Source organism: Condylura cristata, unplaced genomic scaffold, assembly GCF_000260355.1.
Source record: "Condylura cristata isolate star-nosed mole 26May11 unplaced genomic scaffold, ConCri1.0 scaffold00009, whole genome shotgun sequence".
Lineage (NCBI taxonomy): Eukaryota > Metazoa > Chordata > Mammalia > Eulipotyphla > Talpidae > Condylura > Condylura cristata.
In genome coordinates this window covers 56,496,296-56,508,902 of record NW_004567110.1, presented here as the reverse complement: position 1 = coordinate 56,508,902, position 12,607 = coordinate 56,496,296, and the positions used below count along the sequence as shown (strand labels likewise).

The window sequence follows — 12,607 nt, the reverse complement described above, 5'->3', positions numbered from 1 at the left end:
AATGAGTTTTTAAGTATATAACGTAGTAATGTTTGTTATGTTTGTTTTTCTTGGCTTCTTGAAATTTGAACATTTTATTTTAAGAGAAATAATTTTTCTTTCACAGAGGGCTGGTTTTCAGTTACACCTGAGAAGATTGCTGAGCACATTGCTGGCCGGGTCAGTCAGACCTTCAAATGTGACATTGTAGTGGATGCATTTTGTGGAGTTGGAGGGAATACCATTCAATTTGCCTTGACAGGAAAGAGAGGTAATTAGCTTTCAATGGAAGAGATTGTTATTTTCAATTTATTCAGTAAATGTTTCCTTTTGCATTAGCCTATCTTTGCTCAACTTTAATATATAATTCATAGTTTAGTACCAAATATTTTAAAATAACAGTGTATATATTAAAAAATACATTATATCACATACTAAGGTATGTACCTAATAATGTATGTATTCATTCAGTCAGCAGTCTTGCAAAATGTCTTTTACTATGTTTCATAGATTAACTGAGAAATAAACTGATGAAGTAATTTATCCAAGAATAGACAGGCACAGCTTGGTGGAATCAAGACTATAACATATAAAACTAAAAATATTAAAATGGGAGACTATTCTTTAGAAGAAAGGGACCATAGCAGTGCACAGAGTTCTAGGCTTACCATTCAATAGCTTTCTGACTTTGGACATCATTTCTCCTTAATTTAAAGGGCACAGTATATTGAGATAATCTTTGTAATATCTTTCAGCGTTTACATTTCTAAAATTCAAAAAATCTGGAAGTATAAGTCATCTTTGTGGTTGTTGGACTTTGGAATCACAAGAATGAAAACTTCTTATCACTATATAGCTACCAAGAACTATGTTGAGTAGGTTGTGTATATGTTCTTTTGCAGGGCAAACAAAGCTTTAGTAAATTGTTCAAATTAATATAACTGAATCATAAAGCCAGAATGTTTGCTCACTCTTTTGGAACTAGTACCCTGTTCTTTATAATTCCTTCTTAAATATAACATGGTTGGATATTTTAGAGATAATCAGTCATTAAGTCATACTGTGAAGATGCCCTTTAATGTCTTTATATTATGCATATCAATAATAGTTTCACTTTGAACAGACCTCAACCAAATCACATTTGTTTATGTAAAGTTCTTAATATTAACTGGGAAAACATGTGACTTTGAAAAGCTAGAAGCCACAGAAGCTGGAAAGTGATTAATTCTAATATTGATTATTTTTTTAAGCCAGTGCTTTTTTTTTTTTTTTTTTTTAAGCCAATGCTGATGTATTGCACCCTTATTCAGTCACTCTAGGGTTTAAAGCCTGACATTTACTAACTTTATTATGGTATCCTAGTACCCTACTTAGATTAAAACTATTTTCACATGTACCAGAATAGTAATTATAGTCTTGTGTTTCAAAGCCTTCACTCTTTCTTTTTTTTTTTTAAGATGTATTTATTTATGCATAATAAGAACTAGGGTAAAGGGCAGAGGTGGGGGTGAGAGGATTCACCAGAGACAGAGTGGGGAGCATAAAAGATGGATTGACTGAAATACATTGCTGAGGGGAGCAGTTGGTGAGACAGTAGAGAGGTCTGCTATGCCATGTGGGTCACCTCCCTTGCTGGAGAGCGAACTTGTGCTGCAGTGACTGCAGATAGTGCCATAGTGTTGCGCTTTAACCCCTTTTGCCACCAGGGTGACCCTTCACTCTGTACTTAAGGCTCTCTGCCTTTGCCCATCTTGTAAACTCAAATTAGTGTTTACTGCCCAAAAAAAAGGGTTTTGCTCAAAGTTATAAAAATTGTCTTTATTTTAAATTGTATCACAACATGACAGTAAAAATATCTTCTCTCTGATAAAGCAGCAAATCTGGAAAGTTCCTCAAAACATTATAGAAACAATTCATGTAGTAGATTTATATTTCTACAAATACACCTCTATTGCCAATGTTTTCTGGAGCTTCCTACACATCTGGTAAAAAAAATGCTTAATGTTCGTCCCAAGCTAAAAGGAGATTACTTCTACCATGTTCTTATAGCTTTTTAGCTTCTTTTTATCACTTCAAACTTACAGACGGTCAGCCTAGCCTCTGGGAAGAAAGAGTCTCACAGCAAACACTCTCTCAGTACCGTGGTGATCGGGCATCTGTCTTTGCAGTATGTGGAAGTGGAAGCTTCAGAGCCTTCAAGCATGTTCACTATAGTGGTGTCTGCTTCCCACAGGCAGAATAACTCATTGGTACTTTAATATTAGTCATGTATGTTGCCCTAGTATGCTTGGACTTACCACATTGAAAACAAAGTATAATTGATTGTGTGTGAATGTGTTTGCATGTTTATATATTCATTTGCATATGCAAACACTTATTCACCTGTGTGGTATGTACACACATATTTACACTACCATTAGAGAAAATGGTGTTCTGTATAATTGACATGTTCCCTTTTTCCATGACTACCATTCTGTACATTTTGTTAAAAAGTTTTTTTCCTCCTTGTATGTGTGTCAATAGTGCAATATCAATGCTGCTAAATAGAATTTCTTGTGATGATGAAAATAATGTCTGCCTATCCAGTGTGATAGCCACTCAGTGGGCTGTTGAACACCTGCAATATGGCATTGGAATATCCTCTTAGTAATTTAATCAATTTAAAGATAGTCACCACTAATAGCTACCATTACTGGACAATGCAACTTTTTATGTCACCCAACACTTGGTAGCATTTCATGAATGTAATATATTGCTTATATTCTTTTAGGCCTAACCTAAAAACAAATTTGACCTCCAGCGGAAGGTGAAGATATGAGAATTTTGAACAGAAAAGATGGCATTATAAATGCATGATTTTGCAACATATAATTTGTTCTTATATTCTTGATTCACATGATTTATTTAGTACAGTATTTTCAAAAACATTAACAAATACTGAAACCAGCATTTTTTAGAAAATAACTGTTTCCATGACTACCATTCTGTATGCATCAGGGTTCCACTTAGCCCTTCCAGACATATTTCCATTAATATTCTGGTGCACATACAAGTACACTTGATAACTTACTACATGACATGAGTGAGCTAAAATTAACTTATGTTTGCACTGCAAATTATAAAATTACAGTAAGTTAAATGAAAGCTCAATGAAAATAATGTTATATCCATCCCCTCTACGTAAATGGTTTCATTAAATATCATTAGCAAATGTTTTTACGTTTCTTTATAAGTTGGTTATATAGGTTTCTAAAAAATGTGTTTTAGTTTTTTGTAGAAGTTATCAAATTTGTCTTCCATTTGAGAGGTTGCTTCTGTTTGAGAATGAACTTTTCTGATACCATTATAGGCTTTCCATGTAGTTGGTGACCTCTTCAAGAACTTCTGCTAAGACTGTTCATAGAGCACAGTGTGCCAAACACAAATTTGACTCCCTAGGTGGGAACTTTCACTACTTCCTTTGGTAAGGCTGGCTGAGTAAGATAACTTTGACAGCTAGGTCCTTCATTCATACTTCCTTGGTACAAGAAAAATGGATCTTTAAATTAAAAAAATGTAACTAGTCTTGATATACCAATACCTCCCTTAGTCTGTACTTTTTTTAACAGAAGATAAGCAGATCGCTCAGAAGATGAACTATTCTGTATCACCAATAATCACTGTTAATTTGATTTATTTTTGCTTTCCCCTTTTTAGTGATTGCCATCGATATTGATCCAGTTAAGATTGATCTTGCTCGCAATAATGCAGAAGTTTATGGGATAGCAGACAAGATAGAGTTCATCTGTGGAGACTTCTTGTTGCTGGCTTCTCATTTAAAGGCCGATGTTGTATTTCTCAGCCCTCCATGGGGTGGGCCAGATTATGCTACTGCAGACACCTTTGATATTAGAACAATGATGTCTCCGGATGGATATCCTTTGAAATTTGAAAAGTTTACTCAAAGAATGATAATGGAGGAAAAGGGGAAAGAAAAAAAAAGTTTAAGAGAGAAAGTCTTGGGAGGGAGGGGGAGGGTGTTAATTAATAGCACTTGTTTGTGTCCAGGTTTTTTGCATCTAAAGCAGATTGTGTGTAAAACTAAGTGGTGATTGATACCCAAAAGGAATAGCAGGTGTGAAGCGATGTTTCCTTTGGTTCCTGTCCAGTTTTCCCATTGCAAAATGAGAACTAGAATGCACTAATTTTTGGCATTGTGTGGAAATAGGGAATTTGTTCAACACCCATCTCTACACTACATCATCCCTTACTTAACCTTTATTTAACTCATACTAACTTTTGCTAATTCTCTTTGTACCTTCAAATTTTCCCTATTACTCTTCCAAGATACTCAAACAAACCCTGATTTCATAAATAATAGCACAAATAAATTTAGAATGTAGACTAAAGTGTTTCTGACTCTTAGCTGCCAACACTAGGATTATTTAATAAATACGTTTTAACTTCTAACCTCTGATCTGTCAGGGGCAGTATGTTGCTGAGTTACAAAATCTGCTATGTATTTCTCTTCTGGGTTCATTTAAAGATTTTAGATTTGTTCTTACTGCTACATACCAACATGTGTTTGAGTTATAATAAGCAAAGAGCAGATGTCTGACAAAAAATTAACTGTTTTTTTGTTACTTTTTCTTAACTGCTCCGCACCTTTGAAATTTTCAGACTTTCCAAGAAGATCACTAATAATATTGTTTATTTTCTGCCAAGAAACGCTGATGTTGATCAGGTAAGCTATTACTTAAGAACTTGTAGAAGCCTCTGGCATCACTGTTATAAAGATTGGGCAGGAAAAAGACACAATAATAATTAGATAAAATTTAGAATGTTTTATTATGAGAAGTCCTTGGATTTTTGGCCACTAGGAAACTAGAGCTGCTTGGTACTTACTCTATCCCTACTTCATTGTCTTCATCTCCACAGTTCTTGGCAGACATGAATATTTGAATAGAGCACTTTAATATTTTATTACATGTATTGAAGGAATGGTTGAATATGTTTCAAATGTTCCACACTTAAACTAGTCAAGATTTGTCCTTAAAACCTACCTTGAGAATAGAGGTTTTCGATGTTATTGAAAATAACAAAGTATACAGACAGAAAAAAACCTTAATTTGTCTCAAGAACAATTGTAACTATAGTCTTAGGATATAGAACATTTAACTAACAGTAACTGCCTCCTAAGATTTGATGCCTTTATTTCATGCTTTTGTTGATTTTTCTATAAGCATTTTATGTTTTTCTGTTTTATTATTTATAATACAGTTCATTTTTCTTCCATGACACATTCATGATTGTTACTTAGCTTGCCTTACTGGTTATTGGCTATCACCTAGTAATGGAAAAGAGGAAAAGCATGACACATTCATGATTGTCACTTAGCTTGCCTTACTGGTTATTGGCTATCACCAAGTAATGGAAAAGAGGAAAAGCTAGGCCAGAATCCATTATCAACCCCAGTTTCATTTTAGAATCACTAAGGACGTGTAAAAACAGACTGTCCAAGCTCCACTCCAGAAATTGACCTAACTGGTTTTTCAGAACTCTGAGTCAACTTACAATGTAACCTGTGTTAGCATCAGGGATATACTCCAGCAGTTAGAAAGTGGGTATGATTTTGGGTAGCAAACCCGGTTATCACAGAATACCGCCTCAGGACATAAGCTTCCTTTTGGGGAGGAGCTGGATAAAAGCAGTTTCTGAAGACTACTCTTTAATCTTAAGGTCTAAGTTCTCCATTCTGGGGGTTTGGAGAGGGAGGAATAAGAAAGCAGCTACAAAGGTAGTTTCTACCTGTTTCTCTTAGCTTCTCACAGCAGTATTACTTTCTGTGTTACTGTAACCTTAAATGTACACCAAATAGAAATAAAACTGTATCTTGTTGCCTGTCACCTATTTATGAACCATTTTATCTAACATTAGCCCTTCCAAATCAAAGTCACTGTCTCCTTGATGCATGCAATTTTTATGTCAAATATGCTATTAAGCCTAATTGTTGTGCATGTGACTAAGAGCTGCATCCTAGACTCCCAAATCAAGCCAGTTCATTCACATTTTTTACCTCTAGAGGGAGCAATGACACTAGAGAATAATAAAAGTCAAAAAGGAAGAGATTTCAAGTGCATTGTGTTGGTTGATACTGAATTTGGATCAAATTATAATCAAATTATTTTAAAAATAACAGAAGAGATAGTTCTGTAAGATTGAAAGAGAGCTAAGTTACAGAAAGTCACTTTTTTGTTGAGGACTGTTTATTTATAATGTTACAACAACCTGAACTTACTACACTTAGGTTGACTTCTCAAAAGTGTGTGAGTCAGATATTTTAAATTCAGACTGAATTTTCCCATGGAACTGTCTCTTTAAAAAAACTTGTTTCCTGTCAGGAAAAAATTGGTACTGTGGATAACATTTATATGCAGGGAAGCTAAACTGAATATGGACTAAATACCAATACAACTTTTCTTGCAAGTTTGCCATTCCGGAGATGAGGATGATTGTTTTCTGGTCTAGTAAATTGTTTTTCTAGGACTCTGTTACTTTACTCTTACTTCCTGTTTTGTGTTTGAAGTTACTCCACAACATGAATCCCTTTCTATCTGATTCTTACTATGAAACTCAAGAACTGAGTAATTTGGAAAGTCTTTTCATAATTAGCTCTTTGAAAAGAAGGTATATCTCACTCTCACATATCACTTGAAACTTGGAAACAGATTAGATTCAATTGATGGTCTCCAGATTTTATCTGCTTGACACCTATATCTTCCTGTTTTTCCTTTATTTCTATGTTTTGATAACCATAGAACTGTAGCCAATATTGGCTTTGCAGCTACCATGTTTTTCAAAGATGAAAAACTTTTAAAAAGCGGTCTCTGAGCAGAGAAAAATGGTTAGTTTCCCCAAAGGCACTATACCACAGTGATTTTCAAACTGTAGTATAAATCCCTGGGGTAGGATCTTAACTAGATGAGTCCTGTCTCCTGACCGGATGCAGGAACGTTGAAGGATTGGCTACTGGGTGGCGTATCTTTGCTCAGTTCTATCTCTTAAAATAGCTAACTTGGGGAAAGTGATAATAGTATTTATACTTTTCAGCATGAACTAAGTTGTTTTTTTTTCTTTATAATCTGTTCATAGCAATATAGAAAACAGGAATATCTTGAAAAACATCCCCTAAGATTGAAATAATCAATTAGGAAGTCCAGTATCTTTTAATTTCTGGTACTTGTTTGTAAACGTACTCCACCCTTCCATGACTTCCCCCCAGACTGACATCCTGAGAACAATTAGGCCAAACCCTGCCTGTTTTACTTCCTGATAATGTAAGAGAATATTTACCAAGTAACCTGATACCATAGGTAAAACTTACCTGTAATTGTTTAGGTTGTGTCTTTAAGTATAGAAATTGATGTTAGTTTTAATCAAAGTATCTTTCTAGTTGACTGGGTTTGTGAGGCATCCATTGACCCCTTACAGTTTGTTCCATCAGGAAGGAAGGGGAAAGTTTCTAACTGTAGAAGTCATTACACTTTTCACTTTTTATTTTATTCAGTAGGTCTATCCATCTAATAGGTAAGAGAAGGAAGGGAAAACTTATCAGCAAGATTTTAACATTTCTAAGACTTACCATGTAGAAAATAGAGGCTTTTGACTAATTAAAAAACTATTGATAATAGAGAAACAATTTGGGAAGTTTTTCAGAAAATAATTTGGATATAACTAAATTGATTTTTTTTGTTTGTTTTTGAATGAATGCCCCAGAAGTCTGCAAATACAGTTTTATTTACAAGTATTTTGTTTTTTAGCTATCATATCTGTGTATTTATTATAAAGAAGATTGGGGCTTACTAGCTTCAAAATTTTTAAATTGATAAAAGATTTACTGTTCTAAATGAAATTTCCATAATTGAAATCTGGTCATAGAGCATCACTTTCATAGTCAAAGCCATGACCATCAGTAAATACTGTAGTCATTCCAGCAGTTCTAGGAACCAGCAGCAGGAGAGTAAAAGAGGGCTGAGAAACTATATTGGACTTACGGTACATGATACTTAATAATAAACTCTTAATCTGAAAATACTCAGTCTATAAAAACTTGGAGTTCTCAGAAGTACATTCTGCTGCTAAAGGAACATTGCCCTGCATTTATATACAACATGGGAACTTAATAAATGTGTCTTGTCTAAATAACATAGAATTTGTATGTTTCCCTGACTTGGATCATTACAGCAAGTTTGGAGTAAGCAAATCAGATTATCAGTATGATCATATTGACATGTGAACTAGAGCAGCTTAGTGATTTGCCTGCTGGGTCTACCTCACAATGAGAGTTGGGGCCTTGCTATCTGCTAACAAGGTACTCATTACCAAAAAGGAACAGACTCACCTCTTATCACAGAGTTTGCAGACTATGAGATTGGAAGTAGTGAATAGAAATTGAGGTGGCTAGTGAAGCAACGGAAAATACAACGAATTCTGCTAAGTCAGTTCTGTTCTGATCCTGATTGGTAAGAAAGACAGAAGGCTAAAAGTTGACCAGAAGGGAAAGAGTCACTAGCTGCTGAGCTTTATTTTTGCCACAGGTATTCTCTTATCTCTCGTAGCAACCCAGGTTTCTAGACCAACTCTAATCTGTTCTTTGTGAATTCTGCTAATTAATCATACATTGCTAATTAAGGATACAAATTTGATTGACTTTTAATCTTATTAGCCAGCTTTCTCTTGGCAGGTTTGCCCCTGAACAGTTGGAGTAGTATCATATTATTGGTTCTTGTACTCCATATATTTTTCTCCAGAGGAGCTATAAAAATGGCTTCATTAGTCAAATTAGGAAAGCACATATGCTTCTGAATACAAGCTTTAAGAACAATCTTCACATTCCCACTATTCTAATAACAGGTTAAATACAAACATTAGTGATGTATCTGGATATAGGAAGTGGTCACTACTTCCTAAAACACTTTGTGCTTTTAAACATCACTTGAACTTTGATCAAGTAAATGTTTGAAAAAAACAATATCTGAGAGCTGAGGTAGCATTCAAGGTATCTGAAAGGCCATCTGCAAAAATATATATATTTATTTATACACTTAAACATTGAAATATTGCTTAATTTAAAGAAGTAGTAAGGAACCAAATAACTTTTGTCAAAAGTAAAGACAGCTGGAAATCGATAGCGTTCAGTTTACTTGAAGCAAAGTATTACCAGCTTAATGTCTATAAACTTTAGTCTAAGTCCAGAATTCTATATATGTATCTACTTTAAGATACATATATAGTTGTAAAATGTAAAAAAGGCTAAAGCTAGAAACTTTCTAATTAGAAACCTGGAAATTTTTTAATTTCTTTTTAAACACTATATTTTCTCATATTTTGCCATACTAACCTTCCAGTTTTGTCCATCGTCTGACTCTAACAAAAATGTAAGATTCATAGACCCAGAGAAGTTTTTGTCTGCTGCATTCCACTGGCCAGAGCAAAACCCAGTGGCTTTGGTAAACAAAAAAAAAAATCTCTGTTCAGTGAATAGTTATGGAATAAAATGATTTGATTGTTTTGTAATTGACTTCAAAAACTTCCATGTAATGATGTTTTCTTTGCTTTTTGTCTTAATAAAGACAATCATCTAGAAAGTGGGGGAAAGAGTAAAAAACTATACGACCTTTACAGAGATGTTTTTCAGTGTAAGTCTATATGCCACTTAAAAAAAAAACAATAACTATCTATTTTATATTGCTTTCAATTTTTTCCAAGTAAATTTTAGAAAATTTTTTCTTCAGAAATGCCCTTTGATAGGGAGATAGTGGTATTCCTGTTCTTCAGATCTTGAAAGTCAATGCCAACCTTAAAGGCTTTTTTTAATTAACAGGAAATTAGTAGTAGTACTGGTAATAAAATTGACCTCTGGCTGTTTGTTTCTGCTACCACTAATCCAGCAGGGTTTTCACTGTTGTTTGACCTCTGACTCCATTCTCTTAACCTCTTATCTCTCTACTTTGCCTCCCTTCCCCCCCATTCCCTTATCCCCCAACCCCAAAGAAAATGTCAGCTTGCCAGTCTCACTCTACTTAAACATGTCATTTGTTTAAAAGAACAAGAGGAATACTTCATTTAATACCTTACCTCATGCAGAATTTATTGTGAAAAATTAGATCTGTTAGTCACAATGCCCAAGTATTTATTCCTTTAGCTCATTATCCAATATGAGTATGCGTAGGCTTCCCCCACTGACAAGCAATTCTAATACACCAGCAGGGTATTAGAGAACTCAGTTCTGACACAGTCTATCCCAAGATAGTCTCAGATTTCACAGATTAAAGGCCCAGTCTCCCAAGACCACACTCTACTTCAGAAGCCAATCATAAGATTAGGCTGTCACCTGTTTTCTCACCAACCAACTTTAGATCAAAGATCCCCAAGATACCTTTCTCAGTTTCAATTAATTTGCTAGAATGACTCAGAATTCAAGAAACCAATTTAATCACCAGTTTATTGCAAAGGATATTCAGGAACAGTCAGTGGAAGAGATGCATAACGTGGTGTATGGGGAGAGGGGTAAAAAGCTTAAAAGCCTTCTTGAAGCCATGCCTCTAACCCAGATTTCCATGTGTTAACCCAGAAACTACCTAAGGAGTTTCTTTTGGGAATTTTTGGGAGGTTTCATTATGTAGGCATGATTGATTAACTCATTAGTCATTGGCAGTTGATTCTGCCTTCAGCTCCTTTCCCATACCAGAGGCAAAAGAGTGGACAAAATTCTAACCAAGCCATGATCCTTAGGTGATCCTAAAATGTCACCTCAACACTCAGAAAATTACAAGGAGTATGGGGCTGTGAGCCAGGAGCTGTAGATAAAGAACAAATATGTATGAGAACTACACTTTGGCCATCCAGAGAACCAAATATATTCCTTATAAATTACAATATCAAAGCCTTTTTATTGGTTAAATTCAAAAACTTCATTTTGTTTTTCAGACTGATATAAACATACCAAAATAGACAATAAAACTATTATACCTAATAATTGCCACTCTGAGACTACATGGCTATTTTAATTTCTAGTGTTCTTAAATTATTATTTTGTTATTAGCAAATAGTAGGGTATATGTGCTTGTCATTATTTTAACAACTAGATCTGACCTGTATTGTCATCTAATTGCTATTCATTTAAAACAACCTGTTCTTTTGTGTCTCTTTGCTGGCAGAGATTAATGTTGATATTTTTACCTACCTGGTGGACAGGTTTTTTTTTAGTATCTGACTTTTTTCCCTAAGAGGAAGTTGAGATACTTGAAAATACATGTACATTGATGAGGCATATAAACCTTACCTTTTGCCAGTGCTGCTATAATATGTGTAATTTCAGTGAGATACTCTCAGTCTCCAAACCAAACTAGACTGAAATACAGAATTAATTGTAGTTTTACTAATAACAATTACAGAATTAATTTCAGAAATGCATGTCTCCTATTGTTTGAACCTGTCCCTGCTACTTAACAGTCATGGCAGTGTGATTCCCAGGGTTTTCTACTGCATTCCCCTTTCCCTTATTTGTGCATCCAGAACAGGGGGTAAAGCCAGAGGTGCAGGGGTGGCGAGAGGATTCACCAGAGAGCAGGTGTGGAGCAGAACAGGCAGATCATTGAAGTACACTGCTGAGGGGAGCAGTGGGTGGGTCAGGAGAGGTCTGCAGTGCCATGTGGATCACCTCCAGGGCAGGCGGGGATCAAACTCAGGAAGAAGTGACTTTAGCTTCTTAGTGCTGTGCTTTAACCTTCTGCACCACCAGGGAGGGCCCCTTTCCCTTAATTCTTACTGCCACTCTAATGAACTGATTTTTGCAGATGTGGTCATGGGTGCAAGGTAATATATTTGCCAGTTAATAAATCTGGGAAGTTAGATGAAAAGATGTTGGCCCCAGACAAGCTTTATCTATATAAAAACTTACAGTAAAGCATTGCTAGCTTGATGTGTTACAAAGTCAAATACAAACATTGTCATGGAGCCAAAAAAAAATCCTGAGCAGTTCTCAATCCCTGTTACAGGTCATTTGATTAGCAACCTTTTGATATGAACTCTGGACATGGGGTAGGGAATAGTGCTTTTAACTTCCTAAAAAGAGTTGGTCATTGTATTCTAGCAGACCTCAAAGAATAATATGTTTTACATAAAACAATGAAAAGGGAGATTTAAAACACTAAAAAACAGCAGGTAGATGGGGTAGTACAAGTTGGAAGAATAATCTTAAGTAGAAAAAAATAGATGCTGTAAACTAGAACTCTCATGAGAGTGGGGTCACACCTGTCTAGTGCTCTGATGTACTTCTAGTAGTATCATGTAGCAGGTACTTAAATAGTGTTGAAGGAAGGACAGTGGATAGAGATGTTAAGAACAGGACAGAAGCTTTCAGGAAAAGGAATTGGTCTTTGAATTCCTATCTTAGTAAGTAAACCTTATATTTGGGAAAGAAAGGTTCATTTTTCTCTTCCCAAGTTTTTTTAGTTTCTGGAATTGAAGAAATGAGCTCCTATACAATAACATAGCACCATGTTCTCACCTATAGTAATAAAAAGTGTCTGAAACAAGAAGTATTTCTGCCACTAAATTTGTCTGATACTTACATGGAAAATAAAAG

At 35.0% G+C, this 12,607-nt stretch overlaps 1 protein-coding gene across 1 annotated transcript in view; it reads left to right on the top strand.

Annotated features, from left to right (window-relative positions):
• Nucleotides 1–12,607, top strand: part of TGS1 (trimethylguanosine synthase 1) — a 38,609-nt gene that overhangs the window by 24,851 nt on the left and 1,151 nt on the right. Inside the window, exons 10-12 of the mRNA XM_004679872.2 lie at nucleotides 107–250; nucleotides 3,676–3,892; nucleotides 4,624–4,702. Coding sequence (XP_004679929.1) covers nucleotides 107–250; nucleotides 3,676–3,892; nucleotides 4,624–4,702 — 440 coding nt within the window. The remainder of the gene's footprint in view (nucleotides 1–106; nucleotides 251–3,675; nucleotides 3,893–4,623; nucleotides 4,703–12,607) is intronic.